Source organism: Xiphophorus maculatus, chromosome 4 (genome assembly GCF_002775205.1).
Source record: "Xiphophorus maculatus strain JP 163 A chromosome 4, X_maculatus-5.0-male, whole genome shotgun sequence".
Taxonomy (NCBI): Eukaryota; Metazoa; Chordata; class Actinopteri; order Cyprinodontiformes; family Poeciliidae; genus Xiphophorus; species Xiphophorus maculatus.
Window position 1 is genome coordinate 4,583,106 of NC_036446.1, and position 24,023 is coordinate 4,607,128.

The 24,023-nt window shown below is 35.9% G+C and overlaps 1 protein-coding gene across 1 annotated transcript in view; it reads left to right on the forward strand.

The window, feature by feature from the left end:
• The window catches only part of nell1 (neural EGFL like 1), a 230,372-nt gene that overhangs the window by 175,153 nt on the left and 31,196 nt on the right, over positions 1–24,023 (forward strand). The window contains exons 14-15 of the mRNA XM_023332459.1: positions 1,107–1,229; positions 23,793–23,888. Of these exons, the coding sequence (XP_023188227.1) occupies positions 1,107–1,229; positions 23,793–23,888 (219 nt within the window). The remainder of the gene's footprint in view (positions 1–1,106; positions 1,230–23,792; positions 23,889–24,023) is intronic.

Below are 24,023 nucleotides of genomic sequence, written 5' to 3' on the forward strand. Positions count from 1 at the left end.
ATCCAGGATGTCATAAACCCCCATCTGTTAGAATTTCTGAAAGAGAACTTCCTCTGCCTTTTCGATACCATCTATTACAGTGGTGTCCAAATTTTTGTGGATTGTTGGGGGGAGAATTAATTATTTTAAAACTAACTTTTTATGTCTTTTTTATTTCATCTGCTCAATAACAAACTAAACCCGTAAAATTGTATTTAAATTGACAAAAATAGTTTGATTTTTGTTGAAAATGAATCTACAAATCACTGTCGATGCAAAACATATAAAAGGTTTTGCACGTTTCTCACATTTTGGAGTTAACTGCAATCTAAGAAACTTAGTTCATTTTGCCAAAGGCCATGTGTAGTTCTGAAGAATAGTCAAAAAAAGATTGAATATGAGTAACAAATACATTGCAGGAAATGCAAAGTTAGCTTTTTTTTGCTTAGAAACTGGCTGGAAAATGGGACAATCACCTAAACAACAGCACACAAGGTCACAATGTGTTAAAAAAATCTGAAATATTATTTTGGTTATTATATATTTCCTTTAAAAAGCAATCATTTTTCTGATGTATAATAAAACATTTTCTTTCAATGTAAGAAATCTTTTGCACATCTTTAAAGAAATGTGCAAACAAAGGTTCAGTTGCTTTACTGACTTGAGGTGCTTTAACCAATTTTCAGTATTTTGTATCCCTGTGGTTCCTTGTGGTTTCTGCATCTAAAAAATGGTCTAATTGACTCTGATTCGAAGCAGTCAGCCTGCACACCTGGCAATAGATGTTTTTCATGCATCTATTGTTAATTGGGGTTATTTGTGGACCACTCACTGTCATGACTCAGCACACTTGTAATCCACTGTGGGAATGGCAAGCATGAAAGTTGATTGTAAACATAGTTGTTCAAAGAGCGGGTTGTTGACACAATAGAATCTTGGCTTCAGATTTATTTAGCTAAATAATCACAGCTTTTCTATCTAAATTGCTGCTGAACATCCTCTCATCGCTGACTTTCTATTGCCTCTTGGAAAAAAAAGAGAAAATGACTTCTCCATCTTTAACACAACAAAAATACAGATGTACCTGACCATTATGATGGCAGCCTTTCTCTTTCCGTCTCCCGCAGAGCACGATGAGTGTGCCAGTGGCCAAAGCTTGTGTGATGAGAATGCCATCTGCACCAACACCATCAGAGGACACCTGTGTACCTGCAAGCCAGGCTATGTGGGAAATGGCACCATCTGCAGAGGTAAGATCCTGCCCTGGAACAGCCCTCTGGACACAGAGCAACATCCTTAAGCTTTCCATACATCTGACTGAAGCTCATTGTGTGCTTGATGCCAACATGCTTCTCTCCATTCTTAAATCACCTAACCAGGCAGCAGCTGCAGCAGAGATGATGAAAATTGATTCTACACCAGTTTCTGCCTGTTTTCACACAGCCTCTCCAACATTGTTCTCCCTGTTGACCTCTTACCCCAACACCTTGCCTGATTTGCACACCATTGGCTAGAATTAAGCACCTGTTTTCTGAAGTGTGTGTTGCTCTTTCAAAACTTGCACCACATCAAAATTTTTGCGCTCAGACATTTAATTTTTTTTATATTATTATTATTATTATTATTATTATTATTATTATTATTATTATTATTATTATTATTATTATTATTATTATTTGTGCCCTATTTTTAGGTATGCTGCATTGGTTTACTTTGGGAAACTACAAAATCATAAACATGGTAAACATCTGTACGAATATTCATTAATAAACTACAGTATTCACTGTTTCAGCTCTTCATTGAAATACCATTGGCAGGTACATCAAAAAAAGCAATCTCAATTTTTTGTTTTTGTAATTATCTATGTTAATACAATTTTCATAAAAGCTCTTTTTTTTCCTGTCATACCAACTTCTTTTTACTAAAAGAAAGAGACAAAGTAAAACATTATTACATTAAGTTTTGCTTTAAGGAGATTCAGCATTTTGTTTAGCTAATCTACATTTGAAGTTTCTCTTATTTGAATAAAGTTAAATGACCGGACTTAGCTGAGGTTGCTAATAATGCTGGTAATTTAAATTCAGCACAATAATTGAAACTGTAGTTTTTATGTGGATCTGGGCTGACCATGCTAATAATGTGTATTTTCGTCAAGTGCTTTGGATTCACACAATGTCTCAAAAGGATGTAACACAAATAAGATGAGTTCTAAATAATTTGGACTACCTGCCATGTGCCTCAGTAATGTGTCACAATTAATTTAATTGTTCATGTTATTATACAGAGAAGAAAGGCTGGATAACTTGGTGTAAGACTGGGGCTTTCCTGTGTGGACTTTGTTGATTCCTTCATTACCCTCACAACAGGTAATGTTGAGGGAAACAAGAAAGTCAGTAACAATCTAAGTAGAGCCCTCATAGCATCTAAGGAGACTCGTTAGACTGCTGGCTTCTTTTATGTACCAGAGGAACTTTGCAGCTATGTGTGGCCCCTACAGCACTGAAGTCCATCATAAATTCTACAAAATGAGGTGTGTCATTATAGCAGCTTTCCTCCTGCATTTATCTGAGAAACAGACACACACAACTAAGTGAAATATAGAGGATACACAACAGATCAGTAATGGGATCATTCCAAAGTGTCAATCCTGTTTTGAAAATAGCAATGCAGTCTTTAATCCAGAAAGGTGGGAATTAAATTATTGTTCTCACCTTTAAACCAAGACAAATCCATTTTTAGAAACTTTTCTAAAATGTTTTCTAAAACTTTTCTAAAATATTTATTGCTGTTTAGTTGTGAAAACAAAAATATTACATATGGAATAGGAATCATTACTTTACCCACGTTCAATATTGACTTTTAGTATCTAGATCTTTTCCCCAGAAAAAAGAACTCAAGAAAATATAGTTGTTACCTCTATGCAACCCTGAAAAAGCATTAGAATAAGAACTACAAGTACTGTGATTTGAGAAATACAACATATGCCATGGCATGCTGGTAAAGCAAATAGCTTGCAAAAGTTTTTAAAGCAAGATCTCCATGCTCGTACATATTTTATATTCAAACTAACACAAAATGCACGTTGCAAAAGATTATACAGCAATAGAATTTGTTGAGAGTACAGAGGAAAGAGTTTTCCACAACTAATATTTTTCTGCAGGGGATTTTGCATATTAAAACAGTTTGCTTCTCTCTATCAAATTTTCCTACAGGTCTGTTTATCAAGCAGTGTTTATATGCTCACATTGTAATTTCAAGTGACGTCCTGGGGAAACATTTTCAGGTGTGGTTCATAGTTTCTATTAATGTCCTATAATAATACTTCAAACTAGGACTTATGTGGCCTGAAAACCTTTTGCTATCTAGTCCTTCTCACTTTCTGGTCAGTGTAATTTGCCTTTTTCAGGCAAGCAATAGAAGTAATAGACTAGAAGTTCTTTAATTCTAAAACTGTATTTCCAACCTGAATGACTGGAAACAAACATCTGCAGTCTCACAATTTGTGAGACAATTTGTTTTGTGAGACAGTTTGTGAGACTGCAGATACACAGATGTCCTGTGTATCTCAGATTACACAGGACATCTACGTTTTTGTTCTGTGCAACTGCTTCCACAACATCCAACTGGAAATGATTTAATTCATTATTCTGTTTCTCTCTACAGAAAAATTTTAAAACTATATGAATAGAGTAAAAACTAGGTTTTTGCATAATGCTTAAAACACATTTGAATGGTAAGATTAAGAATTTTTTTAGTTTCTGAGCATCTTTCTGTATGTTACTTAATTAACATACACTGCCTACTCAATTATATTGCTTCATTTGTAAATAAAGGCATCCCATCATCATTGCATGAATTTCTTTCATGAAAGTTTCATGACTCGGTGCATATTCTTGGCAGCTTTCCAAGTCATGAGGGTATCATTAAGCCTAATAAGATCTTGGGTTTCAGACCTGCTTCAGCATGATCTTATTAAGCCTCACTACTTACAGTATGTGTGAGTCAACAGATATTGTCATTTCTTTAATGTGCTATGAGATATTTTGATAATCTTTATTTGGCTAATAAACATAATTCCCTTTATGTTCCAAAGTTTTTATTTAGGCACTCAAAAGCAAGAGTAGCATATAAGGGAAAATAATGACACGGACCCCACAGTTATATTCCAATTCTAATTTTTGTGTTAATTGTTTTTTTGTCAATTATTATTTTTAATTGCTAGAGGTTAAAAGCTAGAATGTATGTTTGAAATATTTGTTGTCATAAATAGACCAAAGTGGGACTGTAAGTCAGGTGGTAAATGAGAACCTGTAGTATGCTGCAGTCAGTGTACATCTTTATGTGAGGACAAAGACGGCCAAAGGATGAGAGTGAGACAGATTAAAAATACAAACAGAAGCATCAGTGATCAGAGGGAGAGTATCTCTAATCAAATGCAAAACAGACATTAGAATGAGAAGCAGGTAGAAAGTAGGTCTGGAAATAGATCAATGTCATTTTCAAGTGGCTTCTCTACAGATGAGCTTCTGTATTTACTCGATATTTACACAGAATAAAAACAAATGTACATGCAGACTCATGCATACAAAAATGTAAAAAGAAAACTGACCAACAAAGTTCTAAAAATCCCCAAACAGTGCTAAGAATATGAATAATTGATTTGAGCACAGAGATAATCGAGGATAGACTCCATCTATAATAGAATATATATCATGGTTCTCAAAATGGACCGTAGAAAAACTAAGATGCTGTGCCAAAAAATGGCAAACCACCAACAAACAATGGAGATCTATATAGTGGAATGGATTAGTGATCCCGATGCATTACCTCTGCTCACACTGTGAAATATATGTTTATATTGAGTGGATGCACTTTGTCAGGACTCTGACGATAAACATCTCCCGAGGCTAATTAGGTTATCTAAGAGGCACACTGCTAGACAATTCAAATGGTTTACTGGCTCGTACAGCCTCATCCTTCCACCCCCAAACAAATATTTAGTGTTGTGTTCATTCTAATAAGCAATGGGAGTTTAACAGTCACTTTATTGAGAATATTTACTCTTTGCAAACAGGTTTTTATGGTACTGGGCTAGGGAATAAACTTGGCTTTAAGTTTGTTGGTCATTCATTAAAAAGACAGCTTTAGAACATGCTTTATTTACACATCACACTGACATAGTATGATTTGATTATTGGGAATTTATCTAATAACCACAAAGCAGTCAAAAATTCACCATAAATTCATAACTTATATACTTTTCTTCAATGCTCATCCTAAAGGCCTCAGTGTGTGAAATCTAGTGACAAGCAGATTTCTTTGCAATTGCATTTAAAAACTTAAATGATTCACTCAAGTTGCATGGATTTGCTTTTTTTTTTTCCTTTCAGGACTAAGTTGGTGACACCAAATGCCAATGATCTAAAGTTATTTGGCATTTTAACTAAAGAATAGAAAGTTAATTAAGTCCAGGTGACAAATAGTAACAATTTTTAACAATAAACAACCCTCATTCATGGAATCTGCAGTGCAGATGATTAGCACGTGCACACCAAACGTTTATGACAGTGACACTCCTACTCACTAATAATATTTGTCAGAAAATACTGAGAATGTCATTAAAACTTGCTGCATCTTGCCTATTCTGTGCTGACCAATTAGTAATATGTGAAAAGGGGAGTTGGGGTATTCTGTTTCTACTTCCCCCTCCCCCTGAGACCTCATTACTTTGTGATGGCAAAAGGGCCGGCCAATCGACTTGTGACTCCCATCTCATTCCCCTCATACATCATCACTGCCCTATGTGGGATAAGAAACGTGTGGGGGTGTGCAGGCGTGCATGTGTGTGTGTGTGAGACTGCACCCCTCAGCTTGTCGACATTAATGTTAGTGAGGAAAAAATGAAAGTGTTTTTTTTTCTTGAAAAATGAGACCATTACAAGGAGAGCAAAATTTGGTTTCACTGCTAGAAATATATCAATAGCTTGTTACCAGATGAACAGGTGAATTCCCTTAAGAAAATCTCTAAAAACTATATTGAACTTGCTTTTTAAAAAATTACTGAATTTCATTTCCAAAGATAGAATGCAACCTGTTGTCTCTTGATAACAGGTTGATAATTTAAGAGTACAGCGAACACGGTAAGAATGATTCAAACATTAAGGTTTCAGTTCTAAAAGGAAAACTCTCTCCAAACCTTTGGCCCCTGTTAAAACTCACAGATGGTTGAATCATGAGTTACAGTTACACATGACGAACAAGTTGTCTGACTGCATTTATTTTGTGAGTCACTACTTTATCTTAAAAGCCTTCAAAAAGTGCTGCAGAACATAGCATTTATTTTCTCTGTATCACTCAGAAGAGTTGCAACTCCTGGCAGTGTTTGTGAAAATGCATCGAACCTTACCAACGTAATTTAATATTGAAGGACGAAAAACCTTAAATTGTCGGGCATGTTGACCAACATTCATCTCCTCTAACCTTACAACTTTTAAACGTTTTACTTTTTGAAAATCTTAAACTGCTGCTTGATGTGAACTGGTTTAGTATATTTGGCTATCCAAACCTTAGGGTTTTCTTTTTTTAGGCTTTCAGAAAATGTTTTTGATTAAAAAAGATACATTGATGCTCCTACTATACTTAGAAGATATGTGTCAACAAATGAATATATATACAGTACAGACCAAAAGTTTGGACACAACTGTGTGTCCAAACTTTTGGTCTGCACTCTTCAGACCAAAAGTTTGGACACACAGTTGTGTCCAAACTTTTGGTCCGTACTGTATATATATCAAACTACAGTTCAAACTACAAAGTTACTGTAAATATTTACTCAAAACAGACACTGAAATCAGAAACACAGTAGCTTTCCAGTTTCATACAGTTGATCTCCCAATGTCCTGCTTTGACACTTCTAGATTAAATGCCTTGTTAGATAGATGAAGCTCAATTTTTTTTGCGAACACTCCACTCATGCTGACATTGCACTTGATACACTTTCTTGTTTAGGACAGGATAGCCCTAAGTGCTTCAGAAGGAGGAATCTGGACTTCTTCTCTTTCTTTTTTAAGACATTTCCTGTCTCATCCAACAAGCTTCTGATTATGGTTAGAAGTAACTCACTTATGTATGTTATGCCATAAGTAATATTGGTTTCTGTCCACCTGTCTTTTCAGGTGGGCAGAAATGATAGCTTGGTGCTATCTTAGATCACTAGTTGGGTATTAGCATCCTCTCTAAAAGCTGTAAAAACTGAACTGACCTGATTTGGTTAGTGTAAGATCTCTCAAAGTAGAACTCAATTTAACCAGTGAAACTGTTCAATGGATCGGAGAGAATAACAGAGAAAAACAGCTGGTCATGCTCCCTTAGGAACTGTTTAAAGGCCGTTAAATTGCATCAGGTAACCAGATGATTATATTAAAAAAAAAAACAGCTGTTTCTGGGAGACCCAATTGCTGCATCATTCCTTGTACAAATGCCACACCATCTAAGCAACTGAGAGAAAAGGTTGTTGAAAACATAAATGTCAGGTGATGGCAACAAAAACATTTCCAACTCACTGGGCATCTTTCTTCAATTGAAGCTATCATTAATACATTGAAAGAGGATGGCATTTACTAAATCTGTCTAGAGCTGGTTGTTCTCACAAACTGAATGACTGTGCAAGAAAAACCCTGGTGAGAGAAGCCACCAAGAAACCTACAATCACAGTGAAGCAATTAAAACTTTCAATGTTTCAGATGGAAGAGATTGTATATTAACTGCTGCTTCAGTTCTTTTCCAGTCAAAGCGTGATGAAGAACGACATGAAGAAAGTAACTGTTGTTAAAAGCTCATGTGAAATTAAATTTGAAAGTCTCCCAACGGCATGTGGAAGACACAAACATCAATTACAAGAAGGTTTAATTGGTCTGGATACTAAATTTGCTGAAGATCATACAGTACTCTCCTCATAATACAAACACATTTACATGAGTGGAATTAAGTTCATAGGCATTGTATTTATGGCTTTGTGTAAGCTAATAGACAGTTAAGATTGCTGTGATGACTTTATAGGTTTACAGATACAGAAAAACTATGCTTATATACTGTAGTTAATTTTACAAATTCTGACTCCACGCAGCATTGTTTTTCCTATTACTTGTTGGAAGCCATTTTTCAACTAGCATTACTCTTATTGTTTTGTTCATCAAAATTCTTTAGAAAGATTTTTGAGAGAAAAAAAAATGTTTGAAAATGCTAAGTAAAATGAAGTAGTCCTCTCCCGCTGTATTAAATGAGCAGATTTTCCATCAGGAAATATATATGTTTTTATTCAATTTAAGAGTTTAAGTTTTTATTAATGACTTTTTTTTGCCCTTTTTCTGGAGGTTTTTGTAAATTAGTGGTTCCAAAGCCTGGTCCTCTGTTTCAGGTGATCAATTCAGCAAGTCAGCAAAACCCTGTTGGTCTTAGTTGAAGTCATTTGTGGTGAAGCAGGGAAACACCTAAAACATGCATTGCATTGTTCCTTGAAGACGAGGGTTGAACAACACTGAACCAGAGTTGACTATTAATCTTCATATTAAAAGATATTCTATAAAATCAAGCAGACATTGAGATTGAAAATATTGTCGATATGTTAATGTGTGGTGTGATGCCAGAGAATTGGGAGAAAAAAAACTTGCTATGCAGGTCAGAGGCATCAAACAGCCTTTTCCTTTTTTTTATAAGATATGTTGAACCTCCCTCTGGCTGTTTCTGTAAGACTCAAAGGCACTGGAACATGTTCAACTAATATCAAACAGAACAATTCAATTAACTAAATTTATATAATGGCTCTGCATGTAAATATACACATATTATGCTATACATAATTCTTCCTGTTTAATATTATTTTGGTGCAAGTAAAAAAATTTAGCAGAAAGTGCCATTGTTTCAGCAGGTATTTTAAGAACCTGGCCATATCTTTCCCTCTTTGTTCTTGTCCACACTGTGTAAAACCCAATGCTCCCAGTTTGATTCTCATTCATTGGACACCAGCAGATTACTACCAGAGTGAAGCTATCAGACTTCTCCTGATGGGATTCTGTAACACAATTGAAACGTGCCTACAGTGTGTCTCTCAGTGGTCTGATTCCTTTTTTTTCTGTTTTTTTTTTGTCTGTAATCTGGAGGGAGCTCAGGGAGTCTAGACATATTCACTGTAATCAGTCAAGCTACCGTGGTCAGCCTACTTTTGCTTCCTTGTTGACTGTTGATTATACCTGATGCGGCTTTAATTGCTGGAGAATAATTAGGGGTAATATGGCTGCTTTATGAGCCTTTTGCCTCATTGGTGATGGTTAACTACACTGCTGCAGAAATTATGCAAACAGAAACTAGGTAGAAGGGGCCTTCTTTGGGAGGACTTTACACCAAGAGTGGGACACATTGGGAGCAGGAGGATTATGCTTATTAGCTGCCTGAAAAATTGCAGTTATTTATTTATTTATTTATTTTTTTTAGAAAACCAGTGTTAAAATGGTTTATATGTGTATGGGAGACTAAACTTATTTTAAAAAACCAGAATCTTTGAAGGCAAGTAGTGGTTAACCCGTGATAATTTTCACTTCACTTTGTTTGAAAGAATAGTTAGTCCAGGACACATTGCTGTCAGATGCCTGAACCACCTCAGCTGGAGGAGAAGCAGCATTTTTAAAGCTACATCCCAAATATTGGGGCTCATTACACTATCTCTAAAGCTGAGCCCTGCCACCAAGTGGAGAAACCATAGCCACTTGCATATGGGATCTGATTTATTTGATCTAAATGTCATGGCCTTCGGTGAGCATCAGAATCCAAACATATCAATCATGATCTTTGCTTTTTGACTCAGTTGTTTTTTCTTTTTTTATTGTTTTTTTATTATGTTAGGTCAATCCAATGTTCACACTGATACTGATGAGACCCTAGTTTGTCTATCCATTTCCACTCCATCTTACAATCAATTGGGAATGGACATTAAGATACTTGACTCCTCTGCTTAAGGCAGACACCATCTTTTGACCAAGAATTAGCGGTTTACTTTTTTATAGTTGAGAACCAACCCCACAGCTTCACACTGGCTGTAAACCACTCCAATTCACTCTGAAGGTCAATGCCTGAGGAACCCATCAGGATCTCATTATTTGGAAAAGTGAAGATGAAACCCTGAGTTTCTCAAGAAAGTCGCCCTTTTTTCTCACTTAGAGAACACCCAAAACAGGATCAGTGACAACGGGGAGCCGTAGTGGAGTCAAACCTCCTCTGGGAATACTCCATTAAGAAGATACTTGGCATAGTGCCTCTAGTCCTTTCTTCAGGTGTCAGAGAGTTTTCAGGAAGTTTCTGGAGGCCAACTTAATTTTTCATAGCCTCTCCACATTCTTCCCATACCTGAGTTTTCACTGCTGTGTTCCAAGAATAGTAGTTTTGCATCAAACACCCAGGTCACGCTTTGGGGGTGAGACACAAAAAAATGTAATGCCTTGATATTTGGATGCACCATCTGGCCCCCTTTTGTCTTGATCCCTGTAACTGTGCAGATTGAACATTGATAAAGAAAGGCCTCCTCCTCAGGAGCCATTTATACTGCAACTAATTACTTGGAATGAGAGGAACTGAGAAGAAATGAGGGGTTAAGGATCCCCTTACTCTCGTTCTTTACTACCTTACCTCATTCTTTTGTACACCACTTCACTTAGGGACAAAAAAATAGTCCACCATTATGTCATCTCCCTCGGAGTACAATAAATGGTCCACAGTGGTTCAGACGGAATATGGTGTAAGATTATAGATCAGCATTGTTCCTGGTGCAAGCCTAATGATCAGCAGCCTATTGCAGAACCTTTGTCAGCAGCAGAATGAGTGAGCTAATCTTGTTAATGGTCCGTTTCATTCCCTTGGACGGGTTTGTGTAGACAAAGGGAATTTAAATGGAGAGGATTTGAGTAGTGAGAACAGAAGCATTGACTCATGCTTTTCTCATTTTCTATCAGAGATAATCACAGAGGAGCCGGGTTGCAACCAGCTAACGGATAGCAGTGAAACCTAGATTAATGTGTTCCGATTCATTCAACAAGCAAGGGAGGGGAGAGGGACTGTTGCTGAAGGGAAGGGAAAAGAAAATTTGTGGTGGGTAGCGGAATTCAGCCTTCATTTCCTCCACAAGTAGGAAGCATTTGAATTTTTCTACACATAATTATTCATTCTCCACCTTTTTCTTTTCCTTTTTTTTTTTAAGGAACAAGGCATTTAGTGGTACTTCCACCATGCAGTTTCATGCTCAAGGGCATTTTTCCACCCATCTTAACTGGTGAAAACTACATTGTCTGAAGCTGTGATTAATTTCAAATGCAAAAGAGAACATATCGCCACAAAAAGCATGACTTGTTTTTCGAAGGATTGTACCAATTATCATTTGAGGCAATTATGCTTAGTCTGTGTCATACTGTCAGATGTAGCCGCTGCGCAGTAAAGAAAAAATCATCTCATGCATTCTGCTCAGATACACAGATACACTCTTGTAATGTAATATCTAGCAGGCTGTCCTCATTCTGTCAAGTCTGTTTTGCATTTTGCCTTCAATCAGTCTTATAATGGGGATATTTTGAAGTATTAAACCAGTGATACGAATGATTTAGCGATACTTGTCAGTTTTGCTTCATGGTACAGAAAGAAAATACGAATAACATTAATATTCGTATTAACAATAATTATTTTTGCATATTTTTGCAAATATGCAAAAATAACTGTTGGAGCTAAAGTTTTAAGCACAGGAGTTTAGAAATATAGTAGAACATGAATTTATTGTAATACTTTTTGGTTATCTTTCCAATCGTGTCAATACATACTGAAGTCACTTTAAACAGTATTGTTAGATAATAAACAGACTTCATTACATACAGAATGACATTTAATCTTATATCTTACGATAATATCATTTTGAGTGTTTGTGTACATCACAAATTGCATCTAGTGGATAAATAATGCATGGATTCATCTGTTGATGAAATAGTTCATGTTAGCTTTTGTAGGTTTAATTTCTCTAGATAGTTTCTCCCCTGTCCAATTAACTGCAGATTCAAATAAAGCAAATGTAGCATAGACCCAGACACATTCCTCTTTAATATTTTATGAACGATATTGGATTTTGTTTACTCTAATGAAATGAAAAAAAAAATATCTAGTGCATTGTTGTGGTGTAAAAAGGGTCAGGCTCCCAAGACATACGGCCGTAAAGCTCAAACCTTGGAGGCACCAGGCTCTAAAGCACTTCAGCTCAGATGTTAAAGTCTGGTCTGATTTATGGTTGGCTGCAGGCTCCACACAAACATAAATAATGACCAAGTAAAATAAATACAGAAAAGATGCACTCTGAAAAATAACTACTCTCTTATTCTGGAGAAGCCGTCAGAGTTGGCGCTGCAACTTTAAGTCCTTAGCAAACATTAACAATGAACAGCAAGTAGTGCAATTATAGGCTTCACATGTAGAAAGCCAAGACCAATTGTATCATAGACGTCATAGCAGAAGTGAATAATATTACCGAGGATATAATCCTTTCACTGATTGACCAGGAAATGTTGCTTTCAAAACCATAATGGCATTTTCAGAGTAAAACAGCAGTCAGAGAACAAAAAAATTGTTACTAAGTTGATATTTCCTTTGTTGAAAATCCGAGGAAATTCAGTTGTTTGGGAGGGAATTGATGATATGACAGTTTCTCCTGCGTACTCTTTAATGCCAGCTGTGCCTCCTCATGATCTGACCTAAACTGGCATGAAACCAAATACACACACCCCAGAAGTCTGCAACTCAACTCCAGGCTGGATTTAATGCAGATTTCATTGTTGTCACTTCAATCACTATGAGTCTTTCTTCTGTTATCTCCTGTCTGTTTCCCACTTCTCATCCATCCTCTGCCTTTTTACCGTGCTGCCTATCAGGATGACAGGCTTTCCACTCAGTCATTTTGAAGACTTTTTGGTAGTGATACTGTTCAGCATTTTATTTTTTGTTTTCTTTTTCTGTGTGTGTGGATCAGGAAGTGTGGAGACAGCTATTGTTTTACTTCACTTCTTGGGCTGAGTGATTCTCATTTTATAAAGAGCTAATTAGAAGAGATGCACCAATACTGAAAGGAACAAACATTGAAAATGCAGATTATTAACTGCATGTGCTTTCTTGAAGCTTCCTGTTGTTTATGTCACCCTACATTAAGTTAACAAGAGACAACAATGTACAATAATTGCCTACTGTTATGTTATGCATAATGACATACACTCCATGCATCATCATTTTCTGCAGTAAATCAGTTACATCTCAGATAAACTGAACTAGTTTCTTAATTTTTCTATTGACATTTATGCTTCAAGAGTGTTTGTTGGCAAAATGAATTATGAACTTTTAAAAGATGTGAAGTTACTGGAGATAAAACTGCAGCAATTTAAGTGTTTGATTCTTCTGACACTTAACCAGATGCCATCTGAGGTTGGATGACCTGGAATGATAGTCAACAAAAAGGAGAAAGATTAGATTTTTAAAACTAGTGATTAATCAGTGCCTTACTTTCCAACCAGTCTTTAGAGCAAAACAGGTTAAAGCACGCTTTCACCCAAATTAAACAGAAATCAGATTACAAGTTGTATCTAAATGCTGAGATGCCCCTCAAACACTAATAAAACCAAACTGTGGTGCCTGATTCCAGAAAAACATACTTTTACATTTTTTTCTGCTGTGAGCATCCAAAGCTACTTTCCAATAATCTCTTTTGTGGATGGGTGAAGGAACGGAGTCATTTGATTATTCTCTTGTTTTGAAGGAGCGTAAACAGTGGATTCCCCCTTGTAGGTAAAACTGTAAACCAGTAAAACAGAAATGTCTTCTTGTAATCAAATCTGGCTCTGCATGATGCATATCCCCCCTCCAGATTCCAGCATCGTGGGTCATAGTCAATTCCGCCACTACATCTCGCCTCTCAGCAGTAAACTTCTTCTTATCAGAGAGCTGAGCCGCAGCAGAGCTTGTAGAAAACAGTGGTGTCATTTGCCTACCTGTGAGTTTGTCGTTAATGGATTCAGACGGAGGGAGTCGCTTATCCTGCACCACCCTCTGCTATGAAGGCTCCTCACACCGAGCTGCCAAGGACGTCCCTGTTCCTCCCCCTGGCTGCTCTGATGGGTTCATGCCCCTGTGACTTTTCTACAGATAAGAACGGATAAAATTATTCAGACCTAGTGTGAACAGCTCATTAATGTCTGCCACACACTGATTCTGCTGCAAAGCAGGCACAGAGACAAATTCACATTTTATTTGTTGGGTTGCTTGTCAACAGTTGTTTTTTTTGTTTGTTTGTTTTTTTTCTAATATGGAAATTGGAAAATGAAAAAAGACCACGGGGGGAAAAAATTACTTCTTTACTGTTCTGTAAGATTTTTTTCTACAATCTCAACATATATACAGAAAACACTTGGCTTTTGTATAATTACTTCTTCATCATGCTATTTAAGTGTTTATTTTCTTAGTGAATATTAATCAATCTATGAATTAAAGCTATTTCTTTGCTGCAGTTTGTCAGAACTTCTTGCATAAATAGCATGATATATTTATCATTTGTTACATTGCAAAGCAAAAGTTGATTTTGAGATTACACTTAATATAGTACTTTGGATTCCTGAAAAACCTTGCAGCAAAATGACTATATAAACATTTAACTTGCAAAGGGAGCACAGAGGGGTCCCCAATGTAAATACTAATCAGGCTTTTGACAAAACATTTGAAACTCCTTTAAACCGAGGGTAAGTGTTGTCCAAACGTTTTGCTATGAGCCTCAAAATCATCGAGCTGAAAACACTTATGGGCCATCAGAACGACAAAAAGAACATTTGCAATGTTTGTTTATTTTTCAAATGCTAAACTATAGACTGTAAACATGCAATATTTTAAATAAATCAGTTCATAAACAAATCTGTAAATGACTTGATGTTCTCATTAAAAACAGGCATAGGATTTATACTTTTTGGACTTATTTAATTAGTTGGCTAGAAATAGTTATAGCTAAATAATTAGTTGGCCACCTTAAAAGTGCTTTAGAATTTTATGAGAACTTTACATTTTATGATCAAATTTGGATTTTCAAATGTGTGATTTGTTTATTACACCCTAGTGTGGAAACGTATTTCCTTAGTCAAAGACATATTAAACATATGTAATACTTCTAACACCCACTTTTGCACAGTACTTGAATAGTAAGTAAATCATTATGTGACACACTAAACTCCCAAAATAAAAGTTAGCAGGGAAGCCATATCCCTAGGGGGGGAAGTAAAGCTTCTACATAGAGGCAGATGTTGTTTTGGAGTCTACTACTGTAACTTTAGTTGAACATGGAATATTTCATGAAAGTACTTTGAAATGAAGCATCCCTTTTATCATGAGAAACAGTATTTTTAAAAAAAAAAAAAAAAGAACTCTATGTCTTAGCCAGAGGCACCAAAGCTGTTTGCTTAAATGTGGGAAAGTGTCTTGGAAAAAAACAAAACAAAAAGCATGAGTGTTGTCTTCAATAAATAATTGAAGAATGAATGATTGTTTTCATGTACATATGGTAATTATGCCATTCTGTTTTCTTATAGAGGTACAGTGTGAGTAGGAGAAGCAGATATTAGATGATTAGTCTGATCAGGTAGAGCCTGCAGTTGATGCCAAACACACATCATCTATCTTTCTATCTTTCCTCAGTTCAATCTGTCTAGTCTAGACCTACACTTTTAAGCCATAAGGAATTTTTGTCTACACAATTGATGCTGACTGGATAATTTCTCTTTTTAGGGCAGTTTTTCTGTAATCCCCCAACATGGTTGTGAATATAATAAGAAGTAGATTAGTTTCTGAAATACTCTGACCAGCCTGTGTGATACCAACAACCATTCCAATGCTCGATTTAAACTTCATTCATGAAATCATCTCTATCAAATCTCGGTACCCACATCATTGATTGATTTCCAATTTGCATTAAGCAATTTAACAGCTTTTCCCTAATAAATTGACCAGAGTACATATGCGTCACTGTGAAAACTTGGACACAATTTTCTTTTCAGATGATCATAGACTAATGGCTCTTTCACAAAACACAGCAAAGCAGGATTAAGGCACCTTCCTGTGTTTGGTGAAAGGATTGATGCATAGAAGTCACTCTGTCTCTGTTACTCCCCTGATTCAAAAAGTGATGCAGTATCAGGGCCTCAACCAACTACGATGGGGGCAAACCAGCTTTCTGGTTTGTGGGATTTATGCACTGATGATATATTCTATGTGAGACCAGCCAGAAGCAGGATTCGAAACCATAAACATGACTCAAGTAATTTCAGCCAACAATAGAGGGCTAGAGGATATAAATGTATAATTTCAATTTAAAGCTCTAATAACATAATCACTATGCCGAGTTAGTCCAGCATTATTCTTTTGAAAATATGGAGAGACTTACGATGTAGATTTTTATCTGTGGTGCTGATGTTGATCCAGCATGACATCTCCTGTCGTCTGAGGCTTTCCATTATATAATTTGTTCACTTTCACTCTCACCAAATCCAATTATGATTTATGAATAGTCAGATGAAGCTCGGAGGCAGCTTGTCTTTTAGTTCCTGGTTCTGCCTCCTTACTTTTATAAAGCATTACACCCTGACTTGAAGGGGAAGTATTATGTAGAGTCGCCTTTTCTGAGCTTTACACCATGTTATATTTTTCCCCTCATCAAAAACAAAAGTGGAGTGTTGCCTTGATTTCTTCATGCATGTTTGAGAAATCGCTTAGTCTCCCGTGGCAACCATTTAGCTGGGCAAAACCTGCTCCTCTTCTCCACTGCAACTCCTCTGACTTCTTCAGACTATCCAGCAGCTAGTTGGTAAAGGGTTAATAGAAGAGCACAGTTGTGTTGACGTCTTGAAAGTGGAGTTTAACAAAGAGCAGGTATTTTTAAAGAGCCCTAATTTCAAGGTGTTCAATAATGAAGTCATATTTATTTTAAGTCATATTTGATATGTATATAGCTTTTTATGATAACTGAAGGTAACATAGTTACATGATTTTGCTTTAAAATGGCACTATGTGCCTGGAAAATATATAGCACAGTCTGTCAACTGATTTCCCAATTATCTTTAAGATAAAAACCATTGGAATGAAACAAATGTAAGCAGTAACTTTTATTTTTTACTGTATTTGGCAAAACTGCTGTATGTACAACACATTTTTTACACAAAGCTGGAAAAAAATTTGAAGGCCAAACAAAAATTGGTGATAAATGTAAAATTTATTTGATGTTTTTAAAGGGAGATCATGAACCTCTATGGAGCTTTTTGAGCACAGCTGTTGTAAAATATGGCTTGAAAGCCTGTATGCATTTATTTCAGTCTTCTGTCTAACAAGCTATTCAAACCTCAACATTTACTTAGCTGTCTGATGCCATCTGTTTGTACGACAAACTTTTCAAATCATTTTGAACTAAAGTCATGTTTTATCTATTGGGCTTTGTGCAATTAAGGATTTCACAGCTGCGAACCGACTGTTGAACTGAAAGTGTATCAAAATAATATGCCACTGTACCAAAACATGGAAATTGTTTTGGCACAGTGATTAGTCACAATAACAATAATTAGCCACAATAACTCCAGTTCATTCCCAGGAAACAAAAATAATTGCTTGTTGTAAAATGGCATTGTACAGTGAACAAATGTATGATCCAGCTCAAACATCTGAATCAAACTGATGGGCAGTACAGATATAACAATGCATAACCTTCATATTTCTCAGTTTGCTCTCTAATGTCTTAGATATCCAGATAGGGTGTAATTCTGAAGATTTGCTTGTAGCACTCCACCCTAAGGGCCAGTTTAAAATGTGTGGAAGATCTTTCCGAAGCAAGAAATCTCTGGAAGCACCTGGCAGAATTAATTGCCATGTCAGCAGTATTGATCAACCACCCTTTCAATGCTCTGCAGATACATTATGGCAGTAAAAACCTTCTTTAATGCATCTTTAATCCATGCCGACGGCCTGGCCGAAGCTCTTATTGTCTTGTAAGTGCAGTCATTATCTGTGATGTTCAGTAAAATGCCCAACAGAGAGTTCTGCTAAAGGTGAACTACGTTTACCCTGATGCATAACGAAGTGAGGCATTTGTATGACTAAAAGGCCTGGCAGTACTTCTTTCTCAGTTCTTGCTTTGGTCTCCTCAGCCCCCTCTTGCAGCAGACGGTAAACCTCCGTGTCTGTGTTTATGCCGGCTGTTGTGCATTCATTAGTGAGAAAGCTCAGCAAAAATTATACACATCCTGTGCAACAAAGAGGCAGGAGGCATCTTTCGTCCTCTGAGATTAGGGTTGCAGATGAGAGAGTGCAGAAGCTGTGTTCATCCATTATCAAGGTACACTTTCCCTGCTCTTTCAGAAGTAATGAATGGTGTTTTCACCAGGGATATGCATACTCTATTGTGCTTTCTCTCTGACTTTTCATTGGAAGCTGTTGGAAGATATACTTATAGATTTAAAATCTCTACAAAAAAAAACATTCTTATAAAGTAAAGATTGAAATCAAATCCCTTTAACTATGTTGCCTGATGTCTCAGGTGAGTCAATACTAAAAAGTGGAGTGGAAGACTGCAGACTAATGATCAGCCAGAGGCGGTCATTTGAGCATGCATATTGTTTATGCAGCAAGGCCACACTCTACACACATTCACGTTTCTTAGTTGAAAAGAAGTTGCTAAGACCGCTTAGCAGCATGTCTAAATCTATATGGATATACAGTAGATATATTATATTTATATCCATATAACATAATACCTACAGTTTATATTTATCATAAAAATGGTTGTCTTTACTATAAATCTATGTGTGTAAGTCAGGATATTTGCTTTCTTTGCAGAATCTGCAGATGCATTTCCATTGACCATATAGATACACAACTTGACATTTCAAAAATAACTTTGCTTAATGGAAACATGCCAATTTTAAAAAACTTTAAGGCGCTACCAAGAGGTGTGTTTTTTTGGCCATATTGGAAGAGGTTTCATTTGCAAAACTCCAATTTAAAAACTTTTTTCACATCACAGCCAGATGGCAACAGGAACAAACTTATTCACATATGATTTTAATTGCATTTCTTATTTAATGGGAGCACAGCAATTGCAAAATTAGCACAATATTTACAAAGTTTTGTGCACATTTGTAATGTAAATGCTGCTAACTGCTTTTACTTTTTGAATTAGATGCTTTTTCTGAAACGTGACGTAATTTTGTCATTTAAAATTAATATATAGTCAAATATCAAAAGTATATTTCAATTTCTTTTCAAAAATGTATAATACTCACAGAGATTACAACTCTTACAGGCCAAAAGTTTTGGGTTGTGTTTCAAATTTTGCCACTTATCTAAAATCATTCACATGTGTTTTTAAACATTCATAATGCTTTTGAAAGCTCTATAGTCTTGAGGTTGCTACTGTATTTCAACCACAGGATTTGACTTTTGCCAAGGTGTCAGTCTCTGATTTTCTTTTTTACTTTAACTAATGAACTCCTGTCTCTCTTAAACTGAAAGTTAAATGCTTCATGCATAATATATGATTCCCTCCTAGTGGATGGTTATTAACTAATATGATCAGGTCAAGTCTGCTGCCATTAATGACGTAACATCGTCACTTAGTTCCTGCTGTGACATTTGTGAAACATTTACATACAGCAGTGGTTCCTAAATGCATAGAGCATGGTGTTTCTAAGTTACAGTGACCACACAAAAGAATGTCAAAATATCCTTAAAAGCTGTGGCTTGGGTTATCTGGAGAATAAAGGTATTATTTTATTTAAAGTCCTGATCTTTGTATGCCATTAAAACACAAACTTGATCTGCTATATGTTCATTTTTGCTGTCTTGCAGTAGAGTGGTATATTTTCCAGTCCTTTGGCTAATGGAGAGGCAATTAGTTTCTGTCATATATTATGATATCAACACCCTGGGTGGGTGCTATGATAGCAACAGGCTTACCTGACTGGCTTTTTGGAATGAGTGGTACATTAAAGATGTGCTGCTCAGCAAAACAAAGTCACTGGTCACTTTTGCCGTTACTGATGTTTTTGCTGAATTCCTAGAGTTCACTTTTCTGAAACACAAAACACTTACAGTGAGAATTAAAACATAATTTTCCTAAATCTATAAGGTCATAATGTTATATCTGCTCTTAAATATGTGATGATTAGGAGGTTACAATCTGCACCATGCTACTGAACATTGCTAAACCAGCATAGATGCTAATCATGACATCAGTTCTGTTCTATCAGTTTCCGTTCATAGCACAATGTAAATTGTGGAATATTCACAGACTTTCCTGCTCTTAATTCCGGGATGGCTCCTTGGATGCCCAACGAGCGTAAATGCGGTGGCTTGCCATGACGCAGAGTGGAATGATTTCATTCTTACCACCCCACTGGAAAGCAATCTATGGCATGTAATGGGGAACTCAAATACCAAATCTATGAGTATAAGCATGTCTCAGGAAGTCACGAGTCAGCAGCCGTCTCACTTAAGCAGAGATGGTTTAGCTGGAGGTCAAGATGAGTATATTGAAGGAAGGTTTTCGTCTCCTCACAACCCCAGGACAGACTGCATCTGTTCCTGTTGCGCCGGTCCTAGTAATGTTGTGTTAGGGCATCACAGATTGCAGAGGAAAATGGAAATTTAAGATGAGTAAGAATTGACTCAAGAAAAGCAAATATAGGACAGGGATGATAGAGCAACTTCTTTTTGTGAGATATTCTAGTCAAGATAACAGCTTTTGTGAAGCCTTAGTGGAATCAATGGTAAACTTGAGGTTTTTTGTGACAGAGAGTAGGAAACAAACATCACTGTCTTCTGGCACAAGTAAGGAAATAGCAGAGAATACAATACAACAACACCTCTCTGTCTTTTCTTTTTTTTGTGTGAATGTGAAATACCACTTGTCTTCCGTGTTCCCCACAGTGTTTGTAGAAGCTCAGCAATGCATTTCTGATTCTCCTTTCAATCCCGCCTGGAAATGGAAAATCACAGCCACGTTTTGAAAGGCTGCACATACACGTATATGTGGCAGGAAAACAACAACACTTCTTTTTCTGTTTTCTGTGTAGGCTGTAATTAGTTGCTTGCTATTTAAAAAAAGCTGAAGTGTTGTTATAGATTATGTAAGTCATTGGAATATAACTGAAGGTTGATATTAGAGTAATTACTGTAATTTTATGAAGTTTCATTTGCTGAATTGGAATTCCTAAAATATTCTTTGCCTGTTTTGTTTTTCTTTTTGTGGTTTTATGGTCTATTTTCAAGATATATGAGAAAAACTGGATTTTAAAAGTTAATCCAATTTTCCTATTGTATTACTTTAAACAAAGGAATGAGCTGCTTTTACATGAGTTTTGTTTTCTTTAGTGATAAATGTATATAACATTTGTGGTTTAACATTGACACTTGGAAGCTAAAATGATAAATTAAAATGGGTATGCCTGATCAACTGAATATGAGGGAATTATAACTTTTATAATTAGACAAAAGTTTTCAATAAAAAATAAATTCACAGAATTTGAATCTACTGAACTTTTTAATTTAACAAAATGAAGAAACAAACCTTGTAAATGACAGTAGAAATAACATTCCAGGAAATGCCAGAGCACCTGTGTTATATATAAAATTTTTGCTGTGATGGAGGTAACTGTAAACTGGAGTGTACTGGGATAAATTCATACTGGAAATACTCTCATTTCCCATATGATTTTAGAAAATCCTCCCCGTCACACTCTTCTGGTGATGATGCCCCTCCGTCTCATTGTGCCTTTAGTTGAACTGGCCGGCAGCATTTTGCTGATCAAGTTGAAATGATAATTATAACAGGAAATGAATCGTGGCAATATAAATGTAATAAATTTTTAAGAGTGAGGTTTATTAGTATAGAGGCAATGGGCTCCTAATGAGGGCCTGATAATAGTAGAGCCAGTCAGATGAATAGGTCTAACAGCTCCTGGCACTGGGTTCTACTTTTATTTATTACTATGCTGTTGTTTGTATTTTTAGCCTCTTTTTCTCCAAATTGTTATAATGATAACTTATGCAGACAAATAGTCTTTCTTTGGTACCATAAACTAATTTGAGACAAGCCGCTGCACACAGATATTTTGCTCACACGCCCTATGGTATGTGACTTTAAATAGGTTTTTCAGCCCATTAAGGCTCATCTCTTGAATCATGTCATTAATTAAGCTTAGAAATACTCGAGTAATTTCTGTTTAATTATCTTACTCAATTAAACCTGCCCTGTTTTTGGTTTTATCCTTCACACTTTAAAAGCATTTACTAAGTATGTATTTTTGGCTGTTTTGTTCTCACTTTTTGATCTTTTTAAAAAATATTGCAACTACTGAGCTGCTGTCTAAGTTATACATGCCTATTTCTTGTCTCATCTTTACTCTTTTAGTAAATGTAGATTAAGTTGCACAATGAATGAAAAGTCACATTTTGAGCTAACACAGTACATCCTTTTGGTTTATCAAACACTTCATCAGGTTTTAGTTATGTCTATATATACCCTATTTGCTTTGCTGCAACAAAGCAAGACGGTAAAACAGGACTGCATTAATTAACTGCCAATATTTTTATTTACAGTTGTAAGGAAAAAGGATATAAGAACACAGAGTAGTGCAAGCTTTAAATAACACTACTGCAGTAAGCTGTTTACATGCATCTCGTGATTGTAGAGAAAGAAGGAAAACTCCTGATTAATCAATGCATTTAAACTGATTTTTAACTGTCTATTACCTCCAAAAATGACCAGAAATGTCATAATTAATGAATGCTATTATGTTTGGATGACTGATGCCTATTTTAGTTTCAACCTTGACTTTTTTATTGACTTACATAGTGTACAAGTTTGAGTTCTGAATGTGTGTGTTGAAACCACTGATGTGTTGATGTGTGACTTGCAAAGATACTTGCATTGATTGGATTTCAAATTTCAGGACTGTTAAATTCTGTTAGTATGAAGGTTTAAATTAAAGTATTAAAAATCTTCAATGTTTCTTACTGCTTGAAGGATTTCATAATTTTGTTTAGTGATTTTTTTTTTTGCAATCAAATTCTGAGATTTTTTTGTACTACTTTTAAACATTTGCAAGGAATTGTGGGATGTTTTTATTGTTGAACCCTTCCAAAATCTACATAGAAGAAAAAAGATGAGATGAAGACTACATGTTGACTAACAATGAAGATTAGTGAAGTAAAAGTAAGAAATACTTCCACCTGCAGGTGGGAGTTTGACTACTTTTGCGGACGAATTTTGCTATAAACTTAATTATGCATAAGTTAGCAAAAATGCATAGATCTGTAATTTTTCATAGTTTCAGTTCTGAAAAACACTACCTACTTGCCGGCTTTTCAAATAAAGGCCGGTCTACCTCATGTGTAAATGTAGCTAGTTTAACAAATTCACAGTCATTTTAACCATTATTACACAAACTTTGGATAATGCTACCTTTAATTTGATAAAGCCAGGGGCACATTTTAGTTAAAGCTTTTAGCCCCATAAAAATAATAAAAGAAATAGAAACATCCTCAGTTCTGTAATACTTCTTTTTAAGGCAATCTGTGGGGTACTTTCTGCCTTAACATGCCGTACCACTTCACACAGAGTTTAACTGCACAGATTCAAAGCCTTTTGTGGTTTAATGCCTGGCAGCACATCCATGACATGCTGAGAGACTTTACTGACTCATTGCTGTTTGTTTTTCCAGCTTTCTGTGAAGATGGTTGTCGGAGTGGAGGGACCTGTGTGTCTCCAAACACGTGTGTTTGTCCTTCAGGATTTACAGGACGCCGCTGTGAAACAGGTACATAAAATTACTCAAAGCATAGTTCAGGTATTAGCCTTGTGTTCAGAAATGTTAAGTACAGACTCATAATTTCAATCAAGACAACTTCCAAAACCAATTTCTTTCTTTCTGTGGAAAGGTTTCTTTTGGACA